The 22,547-nt window shown below is 40.9% G+C and overlaps 2 protein-coding genes across 5 annotated transcripts; both read right to left on the bottom strand.

Moving 5' to 3' along the window:
- Nucleotides 1–2,310: 2,310 nt before the first annotated feature.
- cldn11b (claudin 11b) lies at nt 2,311–5,866 on the bottom strand. The gene is made up of 3 exons (XM_053611907.1): nt 5,194–5,866; nt 4,419–4,583; nt 2,311–2,663 (listed from the first exon to the last, which is right to left on the bottom strand). Exons 1-3 carry the CDS (start codon nt 5,417–5,419, stop codon nt 2,401–2,403), a joined length of 654 nt encoding a protein of 217 aa, XP_053467882.1. The 5' UTR covers nt 5,420–5,866; the 3' UTR covers nt 2,311–2,400.
- A 662-nt stretch (nt 5,867–6,528) lies between these two features.
- si:ch211-230g15.5 (polyhomeotic-like protein 3) lies at nt 6,529–21,115 on the bottom strand. Of its 4 annotated transcripts, none has more exons than XM_053611895.1 (15): nt 20,240–20,772; nt 19,753–19,916; nt 18,815–19,054; nt 17,877–17,948; nt 16,623–16,775; nt 14,541–14,639; nt 13,727–13,982; nt 11,878–12,716; nt 11,154–11,283; nt 10,750–10,982; nt 10,002–10,140; nt 9,586–9,700; nt 8,836–8,947; nt 8,107–8,368; nt 6,529–7,798 (listed from the first exon to the last, which is right to left on the bottom strand). In XM_053611895.1, exons 3-15 carry the CDS (start codon nt 19,025–19,027, stop codon nt 7,638–7,640), a joined length of 2,784 nt encoding a protein of 927 aa, XP_053467870.1. In that variant the 5' UTR covers nt 19,028–19,054; nt 19,753–19,916; nt 20,240–20,772; the 3' UTR covers nt 6,529–7,637. The 4 variants fall into 4 exon arrangements, with proteins under 4 accessions (XP_053467870.1, XP_053467871.1, XP_053467869.1 ...); XM_053611896.1 differs by having other exon boundaries at nt 20,612–20,772; XM_053611894.1 differs by having other exon boundaries at nt 19,753–20,772.
- Between the last annotated feature and the right edge of the window lie 1,432 nt (nt 21,116–22,547).

Here is a 22,547-nt window from a genome sequence, read left to right as displayed (position 1 = left end):
TGAAAGTGTTGAGTTTCTTCTGCTTTACTGCTTTATTCTGATAAACTGTTCTGTGCTGTTTTGTTTTTATTTGCTTGAACTTGGTGTATGTTTATTCTTATAATCTTCAGAATTATTGGCACCCTTCATGAAATGAGCAAAAATTTATAAATGAAACGATTGACTTGTGGATATGTTGTGTATTTTTATTTTAACACAATACATTTCTAAACATAAAATTGTTCTTAAGTGGTGTGTTAAACCAGACCCTGACACTAACCCTGACCCTGACCCTAACCCTGACCCAGACCCTGACACTAACCCTGACCCTAACCCTGACCCTAACCCTGACCCTGACCCAGACCCTGACACTAACCCTGACCCAGACCCTGACACTAACCCTGACCCTAACACTAACCCTGACCCTAACCCTAACCCTGACCCAGACCCTGACACTAACCCTGACCCTGACTCTAACCCGCATCATACATGTCATTCTCTGGGAAGGAAAATCACAGAAACAGAATTATGGGATTTAAAAGATTCAGAACTTTGACTAAAGTAAAGAATAATTTATTATAATATACTATTTTTACAGGAAATAATATAATATTGAAATCCCTATACAGACATTCAGTCCGATACATGCACACTCTTTAAAGAAAAAGGTCATTCTAGAACATTTAAAGGTTCTTTGGTTTGTGTCACTAGTGCCTCTTTGTGTGTATGTGTGTATGTGTGTGTGTGTGTGTGTGTTCTCACTTTATGTTCCACAGTGATAAAATCAGAGTCCACCTGGAACAAAACACACACACACACGCTTTAGTTCTTCCATTTTATACACTCTTAGAAAATGTAGAACCTTTAATGGTACTCCGATTGTTCCTCTGGGAAAACCTATAAAGGTTCTATGTAGAAACCTACAACAAAGTGCTTTCTTATCAGAAAGGGGTCCAAGAAGAATTGATCCCCTTTATGAAGGTAGGAACCCTTAAGTTTCCAAAGAATCTTTCATCAAACCTGTTCCATAGAGACAAAATCAGGGTCCACATGGAACAAACACACACACACACACACACACACACTTTAGTTTTCCCTTATTTTATTTTACAAAATGTAGAACATTTAAGGATTCCTTGGTTGTCTTTGTGGGAAGATCATTAAAGGTACTAAGTAGAACTCTAATACAAATCATCAGAAAGGTTTCCAAGAAAAAAAGGTTGAATTATCTAGAGAACTCTTGAAGAACCCTCAGTTCTAAGTGTGTAGAAGGAATGTACTGTAGATGGTGTATAGTGAAAAGACACTACGACTGTTCTGCCGAGTTTGTGTTTTATTTTAAAATCTCAGTGTATAGAAATATTATTATTATTATTATTATTATTATTATTATTATTATTTCCTGAACACATTAAAATTCCTTTTCAAAATATCCTGCAATGTTGATCTCGAGTTATTTCTTTGAATACTTGGCTTGTATGTTGTTGTTTTCCTCAGTGTTTCTGCTATATGTTTTTATTTCATGAATATATTTAAGCATAAAATTTACGGACTCGAGACACAGAGTATGAGTAACACCGCTTACACCCAATCCCATCCAGAGTGATATATCTCAAATAAAAAGATGAGAAAAGATGAAAGGATTTATATAAGAGTCTGTTTATAGAACGTCTACCTGTGAATACGTCATGTTTCACACCTCTATTCTTCTTTTAAAACTGCTTTCTGAATAGTGTTACGTATTCAATGCCCTGCGAGAGCAACAAAGCAAAAGAAAGGGTTCGTTAAACATGACAGAAATATCGTTAATGAACCACACGAGAGAAGGACGTACGAAAAACGGCTGTCACTATTGAAGGTGTCCTCGCTTTGAGTCTGCAGATTTCCTGAGGGATCCTGAGCAGGAAAGCGTGAAGAGCTTTACAGGAAAAAACATGGAGAAGACACCTGGCCTTACTGCACCTCTGGCTTCCTGCCTGTCTGCCGTCTGTGTGTCAGATGGACTGATTTTATTTCTTTAAAAAAAAAATCGCATGCTTTCTAACCAGAGCAGATGATTGAGCACAGACTGAGGTGAATTAGGAATAAAAGAAAACTTTCAGCACTCCTGAAAACCACTTAAAAGAAAAAGAACAAACAGAACAGATTACAGGGAGATTTTTTTTATCTTGGCCTCGATTTCTAGGTCCATGTTGAGACAAAACATCTCATCCAGACTGGAATAAAAATTGTTTTGAGTAGAAGTTGTGCTTTGCTCGTATCTCAGAATGGAAAATCCCCCATGCTTCAGAGTGTGTGTGTGTGTGTGTGTGTGTGTGAGAGAGAGAGAGAGAGAGAGAGAGAGAGAGAGAGAGAATGAGAAATGAGAGCAATAAACCATTCCTCTCTGTTTGAAGTCCGTTCCAGTTCAGGTCTCCGCTCTCAGACGTGAGCGCTCTTGGCGTGATTGTTTGTGGCCTGGACCGAGTCGGTGATTCCGCTCTGTTTGGAGTAGTAGAAGCGCTTTTCAGGGCGTTGAGCCGGAGAATTGTTGCCTCCCGAGCAGCAGGTCAGAACCGAACCCCCGAGGAAACAGAGGGTAGAACCCAACCATCCAGCGTACAGAGAGAACCCAAACGACAGCAGGCCGTCTTCATGGTGTGCTCCGATCGGGAACCACACCGTCGACACCAAACCACAGACCGCTGCGGAGAGACAGAAAACTTTAATACAACCTCATTTATATTTTCAGACATTTTTATTCTGACACTGTAAACAAACATTATAAAAAATACTAAAATATAGCCAGAAGCTGCAACCTGCGGGGACCAAGCACCCTTCACAAGCCGCACTGACAGAGGCCAGTTATTACCAAGTTACAGAGAACCATAAAGAGACCACAGATGTACAGATGTTCAGGGTTTGTGATGGTAATGCTAACTCTGTAAAATGCCTACTGACAGTTGTCTTTAAAATAAATAAATACATCACAATACACTTTCAGATTAGCATGACAATGCATTACAGCTAAATTTTAGCACTTTCTGAGAAACAATTATGTAAACTTAACTCCACCCCCTAAGGATGACCAAGCCCCAACCTCAGAATCTTGCACACATGCTCAGAATCTTGAACATATATTTCAGCATCTATAATCCATGCAACCAATCACGATTTACAAATCTTTAAGTATATAAGTCTCCGCCCCACCAGAATTGAATGGCATATGGTGACCATACTGTTCGTTTGAAGAAGAAGAAGAAGAAGAAGAAGAAGAAGGAGAAAACCCAAACAAAAGCAATATGGTGAGCTATTTCTCTAAACAAATAGAAAGTTCCACTTGTGCTTGGCCCCTAACTGGGGCTTTAACATGTACAGGCTTGAACGTACTTAATGTCATACGTCAAAGTTTTCTGTGATTTTTACGCTGTTTGTATCTTCAGGTACCGAGATGTACCAGTACAGTCCTTTTTTCTGACAGACCAAATGAAGATAAATATAAAGAGACATGATATCTGTTTTAAAACAATAAAACCCCGTAACATTCTACATCTAACCCTGAAACCCTGACTCATAAGATAAAGTTTAAAGACACTCCAGAACTGAAGGGCAAAAGTGAGACACGTGTCAGACGTCACGCTGTACCAGCTGACCCTGACAGACCCTTCCTACAGGATGGAGGAAATCTCTGTGTGTGACGGAGAACCACCGATCCATCTGCAGCTGTGTTACAGTGGTTTATGTTCCACATTGAGAGACAACTGCGGAGAGGAAATGGGATTGGTACACAGATGGGAACTGACACACATCCTGAGTTTAGTTTGAATTGAATAAAAACTGCAATGTAGTCCTGAGTCCTGTACAGAAAATAATCTCCACCGAGACAGTATAGTTCCGCTCTGAGAGAACGGTACTGTAACTTAGTACCTGTGCTGAATTTGGTTCTCCTTTTTGCAGCGTATCAAGAAACCGAACAATGATCACAGAATCGTCTTGATTATAATAACATCTCTTACTAGTGAGATCTTTCTAACAGACAAACTTGATCTCTCTTTCCTAATCGATTTTTCCGCAGGGTTTGAGAGAAACGTCACATCAGTTGTAACCCACGATGTGTGTAAAACTGTCCACTTTAAGGACAGGATCCCACATTCACTATATATGCTCACTACATGAGATTTAACATGTTCATACACCTTCAGTAAGTGTTTAATTCCCGTCAGGGTCACGATGGATCGGGAGTCTATCCTGGGAAAACTGGGATTCACATCTAGGAGCAATTTGGCATAGCCAGTCCACCTACTGGCATGAGCTGGTATGAGCTCTGGAGGTGGGAGGAAACCAGAGAACCCAGAGGAACCCCACATGGACACAGAAAGAACATATGAAACTCTATACAGACAGAAACCTGAGCTCAGGACGGAGCTGTGAGGAAGGTATAAACATAAACCGTCACTCACACATGATCAGAGTGAGGATTCCCCCTAACAGAGCGCGTTTCTGTTTGGTTCCGTCGCTCTCGTCACCCAGTCTGACGCAGGGCGTGGCCAAGAGCGCCAGCAGCACCGACGGGAGGCCGAGGAGTGACGCAGACACCATGAGCGCCCGAGACGTCTGGATGTATGCTACAGAGAAAAGATCAAACACACATCACAGAGAAGATCAATCACATGACATCATCAAATCAGAGTCCTGAAGTTCAACCTCTGATTTACATCAACATCATGACCATGTGATTTATTCTGTGACTGGAAGGAAATAATTCTCATGTCATACGTAAAGTATTTTAATATTTTCTAGTTACATTGTAAATAAATAAATATATATATATTTATCATAAACATTTTAATTTGATATTATTTCTAAAATATATATTCACCAAATCATCTCATATTTCTGTATTAATATAAAGGAACTGTCAGTAGCATGTTTACCGTAGAACCCTGTAGAACCCCGTAGAACCCTGTAGAACCCTCCTCACCTGGACCTCAAGTTCTATCATTGATGAATAAATTTATGAAGAAATAGCAGATTTCACTAAAGTGTACACTTTAAAAAAAAAGCAGAATAAACTTTACCTTTCTTTATTTTCTATATCTTTCACCTGGAAATGTGGATATAAACTACATGCTCAATCCTGGGTACTAACGGTACAAAAGGTACTAAAGGTGTCCCCTCTTGAGGAGGAAAGGAGTGGTAGAAAGGGTGAGAGAGTGTGAAAGGTGTGAGTCTCACCAGGTAAAGTGAGGATCTGGTTGAGAGCCGCACAGTGATACGCCGCTGTAGAAATCATACACTCGGCCCATAAACCTTTGGACTCCAGCTCGTCCATCTTCACGCAGGTGTGCAGGCCGAAGCTGCAGGTGATCACCCAGTCGTTAGTGGAGGTGGCAATGATGAGACAGATCCATCCCGAGCAGCTCAGAAAGAAACCGCACAGCAAGCGACAGCTCTGAGACATGATGCTGAATATCTCACACACACACACACACACACTTCGAAAAATAAAACTCCTGAAAGTCTGAGATGTTCTTCAGATCTTCAGCACAGAATCTATAGCTTTAGTGGTGACGCAGTAGATCTTCTTCTTCTTCTCTATTTATTCAAGTGTCATGGTTCTTCAGGTCAGAACACACACAGAACACACTTTCAGCACCAAGTCCAGAAAAATTATACAAAATATTATAATGATGTACAGAGTCAGCCCTTTTATAGTCAGCCCTCACCCACCGATAGCCCCGCCCCATTTCAAGCTTTCAGCCAATCACAGAAATGCCCATAAAGGAACAAAACAGCATCCAAAAATTCCTTACCACATGGAAAAGAAACGAAATATCATGACTTTAAAACGTGAATATGAGACTAAATACACACGTGCACATTTTTACACAACAATCACAAAATATAAGAGACTTTACCTCACTCATAAACATCTTTAAATGTCTTTTAAAGGCTTTTGTAAACACTTTTATGAATTGAACATAATTGTTTTTCTTTCCTTTCTTCTTTCCCTTTTTTGCTACTTTGTGTTCTGTTTGTAAATGGATTTTAGTCACATTTAAGTCAATCAATCAATCAACAAACATAATATTTTCCATTTTACAAAATGTTTATTAGAACCATCAAAAATTGACTACAACTTTCCTTATTTTATTTTTCAGATGTTTCACTATTACCCTGTAATATATTTAATTAGAGTAATTTTTGTTTGGCAAATGGAAATGTGATCAATTGTGATGAGTGTAAATATTTAATAAAACTATAAAATAAGTGCTATATTTATGTAACGTCTGTAACCTGTTATATGCGAATAAACCATTTATTGAAAAAAAATCTATCTTTAAGTCTATAGTTTTCATTTTTTGTATTTTTGATATTTCTTAAAATCATTCTAATCATGAGTCAGAGTAATTCTCCCAAAGTTATTCTCTCTGTTTTATTTAAAATATATTTAAGCTTTTTTTTTTATTATTTTTTTTTTTAAAAAAAAAAGATTATTCTGGGCGCCATCTAGTGGGCGTGTGATGTGGTGCAGCAACAAAGGCAGGAAGGGAACACAGATGAGAACTAGAAATAAAAACACTCCAGAGAAGGTAATGGAGCAAATTTAAAATATAATATAATATAAAAAACCTGAAAGTTGATTCATTTAGAACAAAGTTTTGTGCATTTGCAAGGAGACAAACACACGAAAACAGTAAAATAACTGCACGGGTTCAGTAACAAAATGTAGTTTGTTTAATTAAATAATCAAAAATGGCACAAGAAAGGTCATGTAACTGTGACAGACAACACTTGGATGACACGAGATTATAGTACAATGTCTACAGCAGTTTTATAAGGTCTCCATGTCAGGAAAAGGCACCACCTTCTCTGTACCTTAATTAGGCGTGACTGCGTGTTTAAGTACCTGTGTACTGCGACATGTTTGGGTTCAACGCTTCCACCGGCGTGAAGATGCTCTGATAAAATTTCATTTCATTTCATTTAGCCTACATAATCTTATCAGCATGTCAAACATCGTTTTTTTTATTTTTTAAAAATGCTTAAAAATCTCAAATCGCTTGCATTTGTATTTCCTAGAGCCTTAGAAGACAAATATATTAAATATTACAAATCCTTCACAAAACATTTTGTATAGATTTATACACACAGAGCACTGCATCGTTATACATGTACACATATACAGTACAATAAGAAAATATCTACAACAGGAAGGGGAGGGACATGCGCACAATAATAGCACTTCCATTCTTTTCTAATTCCTTCACAGACACAGGAAGCGTCACCTTTTAGTGAAAAATAGAAACTCGACAAACCCTGATTATGATTTCGATCCAATCGGCTACAAAAAAGAAGCAGACACAAACATTTCCCTCATACTAGGACTGAATATAGATCTCATATTATGTTCACGGAAATTAAGGGGACCATTATATTGCTATCATGCTTTCAGACAGAGGCTAAAGGTTACGGAAGGCTACTGTAATGTTAGTCTAAATCAGTTCAAGCAAAAATACACACATTACCTCGACACGTTGACTTCACCGCGTGAATCTCTTTAAAGATTAAAGTGCACAGAATGGCTCTATTCTATTGGCAAGTGCTCTGAACGTCCATGAGTCTCAAACCTGTCTGTCTGTCTCTCACTCTCCCTCTCTCTGTCTGGTTTTGTCTCTTTACCTCCCTCCTTCTTTCAGAGAGTTGATTCGGGCGCAGATTTTGAGCGCTGGTCCCAGTTTGACATTCATGGCGCTCATCAGGTGGTCTTCAGTGAGCAGCAGCAGGGCCTGTCCATCAATCTCCTGCGCTCGAAACGATTCAGCGATGTCCTGACACCCTGGGAAGGTCATGCAGAGGTCGACATTTAGGAAAATCGAAAATATCAAAGCAAACACCGAACACCAGAGAGAGAGAGAGAGATGAATAAACTCCAACACACCGATCTCAACTTGGCACTAAAGAATTCTTTGACCGTGTGAGACTTTACCCTGCGATAGCGACACCCAGCTGTAAATCATTCACTGTAAAGTCGGGTTGAGAGAACCCCAGATTGATGAGATCGGCTCCCTGGACTGATCAGGTGTAAAAGTGTGAAAAAGCTGCTCAGATGTTTGAGTGCATGCTTTGAATGATCGATGACCTCACCTGGTAGATTGGAAATGAAGCTCCACACTTGGTCTACAGTCCACTGCGCAGGTTTGGAGTGTGAAGTAAGGTCTGTGGGTGAAACCACATCCAGAGGTGAAGTCGGAGCGCTTTTGGTCTCGCTGGTCCTGGTTTCTCTCTCTCGCACGTTCTGCTCCGTGTGCCTGCGCAGCCTCGTCTTCATCGGAGCGGCCGTCTCGTCTTCTCCCTCCTGCGGGGGGCGCTGGAGAATCCTCCACTGCTCCGTGGTGCCATGTTTCACCTGCAACGTACAGAACAAGACCATGAGGTGTGTTCTTTTATCCTCATTTCAGTTTGATAAATCTGTATTTGTGTGTGTGTGTGTGTGTGTGTGTCTGTGTTAACATCATCCTCTAAAATAACATTAAATAATTAATTCACAGTGAAGACAAAACAGCTTTGAATCTCACAGATAGACGACTTTAAAGTACGACTTTAAAGATATGATTTTAAAGCAGAATGGAGGTATTCACATTTCTTTGCGTCGATTTGTGCCATGAAAATGACTGTATATGAATAAAACAGAAAAGAATAACAATAACAAAGCCCATTATACAAAAACCACACACATGTTTATGTTCTGCTTTATTCTACACTTTTATTTAATTAATACTGCAGCAGTTGCAGTTCCACAGTCCTGACAGTGGGGGTGCTGCAGAGGCAGTGACTCGGACAAAGTGAGGCACCAGACTAACAATGAGAACAGACCTGTTGGAAACTTTCCTCCTCGATCTCGTCCTCTGCTCCATTAAATTCGGATCGATGTCCTCCTTCACTCACGCAGCGTCTCAGGGCTCGGAAACGTTTAGTGTAGCTGAATCTACAGTCAGGAGGAAAAAAACCAGCCTGTTGGTGAAGTTTCATTTAATCTCACTGATCAAACTCAGCTGTTCTGCCCCTGACCACATCCTGTCCCCACTGACACGCATATATTACAGATAATGAATCTTTATTTCAATTGTGTTCATAGTTGATGGGATAAACGACTTAAAAGCATGATTATAATTCGTTTCCTGGGAATCCAAGTCTGCTTACAGCGAGTTTATATTTTCTGTTTGCTAGTATGTCATTCACCGTGCTTCATTAAAACTGTTCTTGAAGAAGAGTTCTACACAGGAAACCACAATGACACGTTTCACCACCGCGGCCAGTTGTGTGAAAACAGTGCATTATTTCTGCATGAGGAACTTCATCTGAACAAATGAGAACATGGTTCAGTGTAGTGTAAAGAAATAAGATAAAAGTTTGATGTATTAATGATTCACAACATAAATAAAGGTTCATCCTGAGTTCAGGTTACTGTCTCAGGTTACTGTCTGGGTTCTCCGGTTTCCTCTCACATCCCTAAAACATACTGGTAGTGTGGATGACGCGCAGTGTTCACGGGACAGACTCCAGAACCGGCGCCACCCTGACCAGGACATGCTTACTGAAGATTAATGAATACAGGTTTCGTACCTCTTGGCGCAGGATTTGGAGCAGAAGCGTTTGGAGCGGTTGAAGGTTTGTGCTGTTCCTTTCCTCTTACAGAAGTGACACTGCAGCACGAGTCTGTGTCCAACACCGACACCGTCTATACAGAGACACGAAGAACAAAAGACAACTCTGTACAGAGTACACACACACATACAGTAATCCACATCGCTTATTCTGGGGACACGGGAGACATCCAAAACTCTTTATCCCTTTATTAATTCCTTTATTTTTAACCTCTTATTATTATTTGTATTGTACTGACACTAACACCTTTTGTGATATTTGTAATATGATGATTATTGCCTTTTATTTATTTCACCCTATAGGCATAATTGTTAAAGCGTGTGCTAAGCAATCAGTATTGGGATTTTCTGTACAGGATCAGAGCTGGGGCTCACTGTTTGTGATGGAAATCTCGTCGTCGGAGTCGGTCGAGTTGTCGGGGGATTCTGAGGTGGCGTTAAAGATGTCCGGTCCATTCGCCCCGTTCAATCCCGAACCACAGTTTGGACCCACCATCAGAGACGACCTGTTCACCTGCACGATAGAAAACACACACGAATGTGGAGAAGGTTAACAACATGTCACGATTATCACAGTCATCATACAAGCCACAGCAAATAATAATCGAATCGTCTGCTGAATTCTGTTGATTTTATGCCGCTGTAGTGATATACACACGTCAGTAATGTATTAATAAACTTTTATCAAGATTAACCCTTTCATGCACAGCGTCCACATGCCCTGAGCGTCAATTTAAAGCTGTTTTAAGGAAAATATTTCAATCAAATGTATAAACACACAAATCAGATTATTTAACAGTATTTTCAGTGCATGTCTGCGCTATACCATTATAGACGTTTTACACAAAATCCCAAATTAGGTGAAAATATATATTTTTGTTTTAAGCTCCATGAACATCTTAGCTTATTTAAAACATTTTTGATGTTCTATGCAGAACCCTACAACAGTTCTTTTCCTATCAGATATGGTTCTATCTATCTAAGCACACACAACCCCTTTAAAAGTGAAAAATGATTAGCTGTCTACAGAATCATTTTACAGTTCAGAAGCTAACCGTAGTCATGTGAACTTCAGAATGTTCCAGCATGGTATGTAGTCCTGTAATGTGTGTGTGTAAAGTACCGGGAATGGTTCCAGTCCTTCCTGAATGATGAAGCCGTCCACCAGGTGAGTGAGGACAAGCGGTTTGGTGGGTTCTGTCGGTCCCGTGTGGCTGGAGGACGGCTGCTGAGCGGGTGCTCTCTCTGAAACAGCCGGGAACTTGGCGGGAGAGTTGCGGCCGGCGGGGGAAACGACTGAGGGTCGTATCATGGAGGACAGGACTGGGGACAGATCCAAGGACAGGCTGGAGATGGCTGGAGTAATGAGAGAACAGGAAAATCTTTACACGAGGAAACATGGTTAAATGTTGACATATATTTATATATAAAGTAGATTAAACTACAAGAACTAAAAATGCTTCTCTTTGGAAGTTCTACAGAGACTCTGACCTGGACGGAGACTAAATTCTGAGACATCCTGAATACCTGAGTGACTGTCTGCACGAGTGGACGTTTCCTCGCAGACGTCTTCTCGTCCAGCAGTCGATGCTACAGAGACAGACGGCGTCTTCTGAGACCTCGGCACTTCTGTACACACCGCCGGCCGTTTACACACCTGACACACACCAGAAACCTCTGTATATAACCTCATACAAACACACACACATATAGGCTACAAATACATATAAATATACGTATAGCAAACACTGCAGTCACATGGTGCATTGTTGTGTGAAAGTTTGCATCCCCTATGGTTTCTGAAAGGAAAAGGCAAAAAGGAACTCTGCTTTCCAATTCATCTAAAATATCTAAAAATAAAAAAAAGGAAAAGAGAAAAAGAAGGTGCAAACATGGGTGTAACCTGCAAATAACAACAAATTATAATGCAAATTGAAAACATTATTGACATTTTTATATTAATTGATATCACTAAGAATGACAGAAAAGCTCAGGATATAATTGTAAAGAGGCAATGTGATATTATGCAAATATAACACTTGAGATTTGTTAAAAAAAAAAAAAAAAAAAGGTTTTAAATGTAATTAAAGTCATTTCTATTAGGATTGTCTAATTTATTTTTTATTTTAATCTCTTTGTGAAACTGAACACACTAAATGTCATGATAAATTTTATCCTAGAGAATGCTAACATCTGCACTCATCTGTAAAGAAAGAAAGAAAGAAACAAATAAATAATCAGAGAAACTCACTGTAGTCTTGTCCACGGTTCCTGAAGGCTGTGGTTCCGCGCTGGTGCTCTGGGATGTTTGGTTTCCTTCCACACTTTTTGTTTGTGATGATGGAAGTTTGAGATCCTGCGGAATTTCCTCGGTGCTGTTTCCCGGCTTCATCTTCGGCTTTAGACTTTTCAGCTCCTTGGTCGTGTCTGTGGTGTGTGTGATGGAGGTGAGAGGGGACTGTGGAGGCGCGGGGGAGGAGGTGGAGCTGGTGGAGACGACTGGGAGGACCGGAGATGGAGGAGAAGCTCTTTGTGGAGACGTCCAGGTCTGTCTGGAGGGTGACAGCTGCACCAGCTGGGGGCAGGTGTTGGAGTTCTGTGGTGATGGGATTGGACACTCTGGTTTAGCCGACGCAGGGGAGAGCTGAGGCTTCGGCTGGACGAGATCGTGAGACGGGGACACGGTGGAGGACTTCGGCTGGCCGTTGGTGCACTGGGTGGAGGCGGATGCAGAGGCGGAGGACAGGGCAATCCTCAGGAGCTGTTTAGTGGCCAGTAAGGAGCCTCCGGAGGAGGTGGGGGTCAACGGTAGGGTCAAGGTGGGCGGAGTCAGGTGGGATCGGCTGAGATTGGGCACGGTGATGGGCACAGCAGAAGTCTGGCTCAAGCCACTCGGTGACGCCTGGGTGGACGGACAGCGCTTCAGCTCGGGAAGAGGTTTCTTTGGTACGACCGGAGAGGAATTGGGGTGTGGATGCCTCGAAGGGAACGGATGCTGCGGAATGCTGATCTGACTGTGAGGTCTCTTCAGGCTGCTGCTGCTTAACTTCTGCTTGGCCAGCGCATGAGACTGAGCTGGAGCATAAAGAGCTGAAAACACACAGGTGACCAATTCAGAATTAAAGTCGAAAACAACCACACGAGACACTGACAGAGCCGTGGTTCTTGACGCCAAGGTTCAGCAGAGCACCTGTCATTACATTATTATACACCAACTTTACCTCACTTACACCACAACGATTTTTACCAAAAATAAAAAAACAGCCCCCGTGACCCTGAAAAGGAGTAAGCGGTAGAAGATGGATGGTGGATGGATGGAAAAAACAGCTTTTTATAAGTTTTATATGTTATAAGTGATAGGTATTTGAACTATAGTTATCCCCCTACATTTCTGCATAATTAAAATCAATCTAATAATTTAATTGTAGCAGTAATATCAGTCGAAGCTTTCCCCTCATTGTTGCTCAGACAATAAGCACAGGATAAACAAATAAACATAGTTCATTTTCAACTTTATGATGTTTTTCATGTTTTTCATGCCTGAGACTTTAACATGGTCTGGATTTAAACGCTAAATCTGCTGTTTCCAAAATATTCCATCCATCCATCTTCTATACCGCTTAGTTTATGTTTTTTTTTCTTATCGTTTGCTAAGCATCATGAAAACAGAGCAAGGATACAGACGGAGCCACATTTATTCTCGTTGTCATGGTTATATTCAGACATCAGGAAGCAGAAATCATTTTAATGACGTTACAGTGCTAGGGTGCTATCAGCTCTATAAATATAAATGTTGCTATAGATAACATTTATTTAGTATAGAGATATGCCTGATTGGTTTAATTAAATATTTAATATGTTAAAAACATGTATAAATCAGTTTAACAGTGAAACGTTCGTTCAGTAATAAAAAAGTATTAATAACGCCAGCAAATAAATACATTTTAATGGCACATATTTGCTAAAATCACTAAAATATCACTATATAACTAAATTTGTTGAAATAATAGTTCTATAACAGACACTTATATAATAAATAGCAATAAGAAATATTTAAATAATTTATAAATATATACTTAATAATAAATACAGTGACTTACATGGAGGCGGCACTGTAAGATGGCGTACAGGCGGAGCTTTGGGCGGGGCTGAGGGTGGTGGTGAGGTGTCACACTCTGTCTTTGTGGGCATGTCCTTCACAGGGCTGCACGGTGGTGGGCTGGGTCTCGGAGTCAGGGTGGGCACTCGGGCACGGGTCAGGGCCGGGGGTGGGCAGGGGGAGGCGGATTTTAGGGGCAGGTTCGGTGGGATGGTCAGTGTACCAGGTGGAGGTGGGCGGAGTGTCAAACTCTGGAGCTGAAATCAAGACACACACACACACACACACACACAAAACCTGATTCACTGTGAACAACTTACAAACAGCACAATGTTAATAACTAACGCCCTCAACCCTCAGATTATATTTATTATATTTAATTATGGTAATTAAGCAGTTAGTGTAATTGCGATGATTACTGTTTCTTAATGCACTTAAGAGACACATTCGTAACCATGTGACCTACATCACAGGTTCTGAAAGCTGGGTTTGGTGGACGTTATGTTGCTTAGCAACCAAAGGCTACTATTAACAGATTACACTGTGTGGCTGTTTATTGCGAATGTTATTAATAATGAATTTTACTACACTGCTTTTGTCACAATATGTCACTTGAGGCTGTGCGTTAGCAAAAAAAAATCAGCCAGGATAACATCACTGTAACACACACACTCGTCTCGTGGCTTACGGCTTCATAATAATACATACTGTAGATGGAATGACTGACATCTCCTAGATAACATCTACTGAGAACATTACAGTGCTTTACAGGGACAGTGAAGAGATTTACACATGACCAGTGAAGAAAATCTCACCTGTGAAGAAGGGAATCGAGGTGAAGAGGAAGAGGGAGAGGAGGAGGAAGAGGAGGAGAGGACAGGGGCATCAGGTCGCACTGTGGACGTTAGAATCAGCTACAGGGATGAAGACACGAGAGAGACAAAGACACAGAAAGAGAGAGAGAGAAGAAGAGAGAGAGAGAGGAAGAGGAAGGTAAAGAGCTGATAGTGTGGGTGTGATGGTGAGTTTCACAGTAAAGTGACGAGCTTTTGAAGTGGTGAAGAAAACCGTGTCCGCTTCAGTCCATGTGATCATGCAGCACGAGCAGAGCTTCTGCACACCGCCTAATGAGAAAACTCTTCTCTCGGCCATTAAATACACTAACAGTAAGATTTTAACTGCAAACCACATGCACAGTTTGCAGATACAAGGCAATTTATTCAGAAATGTGCAAGAACGAACGTGAGACCGGCATGTGTTGTGAACAAGTGCAGCGAGAGGGGGAGGGGCAAGGGAGCTTTCAGAAAGTTTCCCCTGAGAAACCAAAAGAACTTTCCGTCCAACATTCAGAACGGAGAATAAACATAGAGCTTTGTATCACACCGTAACAGTCAGAGGAGAAGCTGTAAGGTTACGCTTTCCCACATGGGAGAGTCGTCAGGACAGAGGAGCAGGGAGGAGAACGTACTGAGAAACCAAACTTAGTGTCAAAATCATGACCGTGAAGTAGAAGTGTGAAGACGAGAAAATGTTAACGTGAGTGTTAAAAAGTAGTGAAGTTTAAACATGCTTGAGTATTCAAGAGTAAAAATGTGATGTTTTTAACTGACAAAAAGAGCTGAGCATCAATAAGATCATCACGTACGATCATCACGTCATCAATAAGATCATCACGTAAGATCATCACGTCATCAATAAGATCATCACGTAACTCAGATAACGCTAGAATTTGTCTCGCTGCTTAGCTAACGTTTAATAACCGTTTTAGAGTGAATGCTAAGTTATATTAGCAAAGAATAACAAAAATAACTAGCTAGCTTAATTACTTAATAAGCTATTTTATAAAACTAGCTAATTTACCAAACCTAAAGATAACTTAACATACTTTTTGAGATTTGATGGCAAATTTTAAAACTTATACAAATCTGTAACAGAAACAAAACACATCTTACTAAGAAAAAAGTAGGAGCTAATCTCACAGCGTTTGGGATGAAGTCAAAATGAAGAATAAGGAGTAAAAAGGAGCAAGGTTTTTCCGATGCCAATGAGGTACAAATCAGTAGAAGTACGATGAAGAAGAAGTATAAATAGTACTTACAGCTACAGTAATGAAGGGTAGTTACTATAGTTACAGTATTTTCCATTTTCCAGTCCTGAAGTTTACGCTTTGCAGTTTCTCACTAACATGACGATCTGTGTTTTTATTATTATTGATTTGGAATACAGGGTGTTCCACAAGTCTCCGTACTCAGGGGAAATTAACAGTTTATCAAAATGCCTTCCAAAAATTTTTCATACTTAGTTTATATTTATATATATTTATATTTATATATATATATATATATATATATATATATATATATATATATATATATATATATATTCAGATAGCCTTTAAGAACACCTTTGAGAAAAGAAGGAGGTATTGAAATCGTTCTCGTGGTTGGATCAGGAAGCGGTCTCAAGGCTGCGATGGATTTTAACAGGACACACGAAGAGCACCTCACACACCTCGCGTTTACTGAGAAGAAGTAGACGTCCACCAACATCCACTTACGAAGACACAACCCACGTGGTGCTGGAAGACACAGTCCCCTAGGTTCTCTATACAGTACATGGAGACTTCTGGGACCCCCTGTAGTTTTTGCAGGTCTACATGAAAATGTACGAGGTAAAAGTTGTGTTTTTTTCGTGGACGTGTGATGAAGCAACAGCAGAAGAATTTATTTTCAGTTGTATTGAAGTAAAATAAAAAAGATCCCTAAGAAAAGTAAAGAAGAACATTTTTTAAATGTAATATGATAAAATGATTTGAAGTTGTGAGTGTTGTTGTTTCAGATGGACAGAAGACAGGATATTACTCAGAGAAGAGGAGGAACAGACACAGGTGCTTTTACCATCTGAGCCCTCAGGAGCATTTGGGTCTGGCTGGTAGGACTCTTTCCTACGAGCAGGGCCTGGGGTGAGATCTTGTGGTTGGCGCTGGTGGGGTTGGAGCTCTGGCTAGCTCGGACGAGGGCGGCTGTCCCGGGCATGCTGGAAACTGACACCTGAGGAACCACAAGAGAAGTATGATGTAGGTGGAAACACAGACAACGTGAATATCTGGGTGAAGGTGCAACAGAACAGCTTGCTGGAATAAAAGCAGGTGATATGTTTGTACTTATATGAGTTTACAGCGTGCTGCATAAGTATTCACCCCCTAGAACCTTCAACATATTGTACTGTTACAACATAAAAGTTGTGATTGTGTAAGTATTCACTAATTAAATTATTTCTGGTGCAGACAGTTTCCATCAGAAAGGAGATAATTATGTGAGTTGAGTCACGTGATCTCAGGATAAATACAGATGTTTCTGGAAGAACCGAGAGTTTGTTAAAGAACATATCTAAACAAACAGCATCGTGAAGATCAAGAAGAGATCAAAACTGATTGAAAATATCAAGCAGGGTTTAGTTGTAAAAAAAAATATCCTAAACTTTGAAGCTCCTGCAGAGTGACATTAAATTATTAAAAATGTAAAGAATGCGATGAGAATTCATCCACCTGCAGGAGAGAGTCCACCTGAAGAGCAGGTAAAGAGGGGATTAGTCACAGACACAACCGAGAGGACAAGGAGGAGTCTAAAGGAGCTGGAGATCCACAACTACAACCCGAACACTCAAACACAACCCGAACACTCAAGCACAACCCGAACACTCAAACACAACCCGAACACTCAAACACAACCCGAATACTCCACACAACCCGAACACTCAAAAACAACCCGAACACAACACAACCCGAACACTCCCCACAACCCGAACATTCAACATAACCCGAACGCTCAAACACAACCCGAACACTCCGCACAACCTGAACACTCAACACAACCCGAACACTCCGCCCAACCCGAACACTCAACACAACCCAAACACAACACAACCCGAACACTTCCCACAACCCGAACATTCAACACAACCCGAACACTCAACACAACCCGAACACTAAAACACAACCCGAACACTCAACACAACCCGAACACTCAACACAACCCGAACACTCAAACACAACCCGAACACTCCACACAACTGTATTCGCTTGAGAATTCTGAAAGTTTGGTGTCTTTAAAATAAAGAAATGAGAAAGGAACAAATTGCGGACTACATACTGTTTTGTGAGTCTGCTGGGACGAAACAGCGGTAGAGAAAGCAGGCGCCAGTCTATCCCCAAACAGATTGACCTGACAGGAAGACAGAAAAAAAATCACAAATCCACACAAGCAAACGTGGTCTTTGATTAAAGAGCTCTGAATAAAATGGTGACTCAAAAAAGTTCAGAAAGTCAAATAACATGCTGATCAGAATAACCTGCACCAGAAGGTGAGTAGTGTGATGGAGAAAATGTCAAGGCACACACAGCTTGAATTACAGTTCACTTCTCAGGCAGCAGAGGGCTTTAAACATTAAACAGTGCTCATTTAAGACTTCTGAAGAGTTTTTAAAAATGCAGCACATTTTATTTGATATGTTTCTGCTGCTGTACTTTCATTACTAAGAGCTTAACCACAGTGGATCTGGAGTTTATCCCTGGAACACTGGGTGTGAGGCAGGAATACACCCTATAAGGGACACCGATCCATCATACACACACACACATACACACACACTGAGAGGAAATTTAATTTAGCCAATCTGCCTACTGACTTGTTTTTGGGACGTAACCAGAGAACCTGGAAAAACCCCACACCCAAACAGAGAGAAGATGTGAAACTCCAAATAGACAGTAACTCAAGCTCAGGGTCGAACCCTGGATCTGTGAGGAGACCACGCTAGCCACAGCACCACCATGACACCTGACCTGAGACACACATTATAAAAATTCCCAAGGAAATGACTTCATCTATGTTGTTTTGGTTTTTTTAAAAAAACTGCTTCCAGGTTCTACACCTTCATCCTGTTGTTGTGGGAAAGTGATAAAAGTAAAAATGTGGGAAAGAGATAAAAGTCGGAAAGCAGTGAGTGTTGCAGGGGTTAAGTTGTAGATGGTGCGACGTTGTGAAAGGTTGTGTAAACAAAGCTCATGAAGTGGTGGAGAGCATTACTGCACCTGAGCAACTTTTCTGTCTGAAGGTGGAGGCTGGCTGTGGAAGGTGGTGACCGCCGTGAGAGCAGAGCTGCTCTTTGCCGTGCCATTGGGAGGCTGTGGAGGGCTCACAGCGGAGGTGGCAGTGCTCGTGGAGGTCGGGGTGGAGGTGGAGGTCGTCGTGGAGGTGGTTGGACTTTTCGTCTGATCTGCTTTCGTTTGGGGCTCTTTGTCCATTGCGCCGCGCTGTCAGACTACAAGAAGCTGCGAATAAAGGAGTGAAATTTCAGACGTTGAAAAAGTGTGTGTTTAATTTCATTAGTTTTTACATGCGTATTAACATCTACACACTATACGGCTGTTTGACGAGAACACATGGGTGTGGCTTTGGGTGTATACGTTTGTACATATGTAGTATATATATTTTCCTTTCTGTTAAATTTGTCTGTATGAATGCGTCCATGTGGGACAGTAATCAAATATTACAACACGTATTAATGCAGTGGACATGCAAAACTGTGAACTCCTCCCCTCCCGCAGCTGTCTCCACGCAGGACACAAAGAGAAGTTCAGATAACTTCTCAATCAAGGAAATGTTTTACATAAATGAAGTTCCAGTTAAGGGGCAGACCGCTAGACGCCAATAAGAGAGAAATGTATGTAAAACAGAACAAAAACAAACCAACACAGACAATACATGCAGCTTTTATACCATCTCGAGGGGAAAAATGATATTTTTTAAAAATTCTGTCTTTAACAAAAATAAACGTAGAACCCTTTAGATTTCTTTAGAGATTGTCCTCGATTTGGGAGAACTATTAAAGGTTCTACACCAAAATGTTGAACAAATAAGCTAAGAACTCTTAAGTAACTATTAATTATATAATAATAATAATAATAATAATAATAATAATAATAATAATAATGCACATCATTTATGACATGCTGGTTTGTGTATGTACCAGCAGAGGTTCTGTTCTGCACTCTAAAGTGTTCTCTTGTCTCTGGTTTGTTGTTCTGGAATCTTTAAAGCTTTAATGAAGAACCAGACAACAGAGAAGCCAGAAGAACCCGTTGTTTCCCCCCAAAGATGCAGAACCTCCGCGCAGAGCGACTGTGGGGAAATCTGTGGAATAAACATCTAGGTTGTTTAATAAAGATTCCATTGGAATGAATTAATTTGATTTCCGGTTGATTTCTGCTGCGGTTTAAAGCGTTATAACGGCGCACAGCTGCCTCAGTGTTGTTGCTTAGCATGCTTAGCTCTATGCTAACTCCAGGCTGCATGCTGTGATGATGTGAGACGTGTGCACGGAGACGGACAGCAGGACGCACCGAATTTCTCACGCACACAGATCAGTGTGTTACGCGCGCGCAGCTGTGTGTGTGCGTGTGTGTATGTGTGCGTGCGTGCGTGTGTGTGTGTGTGTGTATGACATGTTTACGCACGCGGTGCACCGGTCAGTCCTGCACAGGCCCTGCATATCTGACACGGAGAACGCCATTTCTGAATACATTATTTACAGAAAGAAAGAAATTAAACTCCGCTGTGATCTTCAGGTCTGCGCGAGGGTGTGTGATGATTGTAAAGTCACGTGCGCGCATCAAACTGACAGCGATCGTTATTTTTTTGTGGGTTTTGTGTACGAAATGAAAATGGGCGTGTGTGTGTGTGTGAGTGTGTGTGTGTGTCTCCGCGCTGCACTTCCTCAATTCGCGGCGCCACAGAGAAACAACACAAATCATTTACTACAAAAACCTGAAAGCGCGCATTACAATCATCATCATCACCATCATCAACATCATCATCATCATCATCACCATCACGCAGGTCAAATCGCCGCAACTTTGCGCACGGAATGCACAAAACAGAAAAGCGGAAGAGATGCATGACGCGTTATAGCGTTTTAATTCAGACTCGCTCCTCCCTCTAACCCTGGCTCCGGAGCGGCTCTAAAACACACCGCACTCTCTCATCTGCTCCGTTTAATCTGCTCATACCTGTCCGGAGTCAGCAGCGGAGATCGTCCATCTCTCTCTCTCGCTCTCTCTCTCTCTCACACACACACACACTCACACACACACACTGAGCGTTTCTCCGACAGCCTTACAATCCCGTCATGTCCCAATGCGTCAAAGGTAAAAGTGGAGAAGGGAAGAAAAGTGAGCGCGCGCTCTGTTACAGCACCACATGCAGTGTAGGAGGACCAACGCTTCACACACACACACACAAACACACACACTCACGCACGCACGCACACACACACACACACGCAAGCACACACACACACACATGCACACACACACACACACGCACACACACACGCACGCACACACACACATATTTGAATTTAATATTTGGGACAGTTTTTATAACGTCATTTCAAAATGTAAAGAAAGGATAAAATGTTTTAAGATTACTGGCCTTAAAGGATTAATGGCTTCTGTAATAAAAAAATTAATTAAAAAATTTGCAAATATAGCTAGGCTATAAATAAACAAACTAAATTATGATGATGATGATGATGATAATAATAATAATAATAATAATAATAATAATAATAACAAATGAGTTTGTCAAATAATGCTTATGTAATGTTTTAGAATTTAAATTTTTATGTCGGTATAAAACAAAATGTTTATGTAAAAATCATTTTATCTCATTGTAATAAATAAAATGAGTCATTTATAACAGGTATTTGGAAGCTCATATAATGGAACAAAATTCAATAGCAATGATCTCTCTCTCTCTCTCTCTAACAGTACCTGTTGTGTGGTGTAGTATTCTCTGCCCTTATACCCTTATACCTGTAGTGTGCCTCTATAACATGGTAATGTGACTGTAATAAAGCTTTACATTAGTGTTTACACACCTGAAGCTTAACTACCTCTTACCTTATACCTTTAACTCTTTAGAGATGAATGTGATAAAGGTCCACTTTACACACCTTTCCAGGTAAAACACACACACTGGAGACGTGTCCGCGATCAGGAAAGCGTGTATTACTGATCAGGGTACGTGTGTAGTTCCTTGTTAACAGTGGGGTGTAGGCCTGTGTGTATTTAAATTAGTAAATTGTTCTACTAGGAAAGACTCGGAAGACATGTGCGGCTGTGTCACGCGCATGCGCAGTGCGCGAGAAGCGTCAGCCGGATGAGACGTGCATTAAACAGCTACAATTTCGGGAAGGAACTGAAACCTGTCTAACGCGCGCGCTGTTCCACACACAGCATGGAGATCTGATCCGGTTCTCACTTCCGGTCCAGTGCAGAAGTTATTAAACTTGTGGGATATCATGTGAGAGTTAAGAGTTTATTCAGGGTTTGTTAAATAAATGATTGAAAATGATCTTTGAGGAACTGAAGTGAGCAGACAGAAATAATAAACCCGGCGAACCCGAGTGAACATGAGTGCTGAAAAGATCAGAAAAGATCAGAATGGGCGAAAGGAGAACTTTACACACGCTACACGTTGGCAAAAAGAGAGCCGCAAGTGGTCCCCGCTGTTGCCATGACAACACACGCAAACCGGTTGCGATGGAGAGCCGAGGTTGCGCCCAGGAACAACATCCGCCTGCGACTTTAAATAAATCACAAACTATAAAAAAGCAAAAGACAAACAATCAGACTGGAGCTTCACCTCACAGGTGAGATTTATGAGTGGAATTCTGTTTATAATATTTTATTTGTACAAAACAATATCACAATATTCTGTCTATCAGATACAGCAGATTATTATTATTGTTATTATTATTAT

This window comes from Ictalurus furcatus, chromosome 23 (genome assembly GCF_023375685.1).
Source record: "Ictalurus furcatus strain D&B chromosome 23, Billie_1.0, whole genome shotgun sequence".
Lineage (NCBI taxonomy): Eukaryota > Metazoa > Chordata > Actinopteri > Siluriformes > Ictaluridae > Ictalurus > Ictalurus furcatus.
The sequence above is the reverse complement of the archived record's forward strand: the minus strand, read 5'-3'. Positions and strand labels throughout refer to the sequence as shown.

Coding starts and splice junctions, on each gene's coding strand:
- si:ch211-230g15.5 (XM_053611893.1), bottom strand. CDS start 19,027: ATGGACAAAGAGCCCCAAACGAAAGCAGATCAGACGAAAAGTCCAACC. Junction 14,640..16,622: donor TGCTCCTGAGGGCTCAGATG/GTAAAAGCACCT, acceptor TCATCCCTGTAG/CTGATTCTAACGTCCACAGT. Junction 11,284..11,877: donor GAACCGTGGACAAGACTACA/GTGAGTTTCTCT, acceptor GGTGTGTGTCAG/GTGTGTAAACGGCCGGCGGT.
- cldn11b (XM_053611907.1), bottom strand. CDS start 5,419: ATGTCTCAGAGCTGTCGCTTGCTGTGCGGTTTCTTTCTGAGCTGCTCG. Junction 4,584..5,193: donor CCAGATCCTCACTTTACCTG/GTGAGACTCACA, acceptor TTTTCTCTGTAG/CATACATCCAGACGTCTCGG. Junction 2,664..4,418: donor AATCCTCACTCTGATCATGT/GTGAGTGACGGT, acceptor GTCTCTCCGCAG/CGGTCTGTGGTTTGGTGTCG.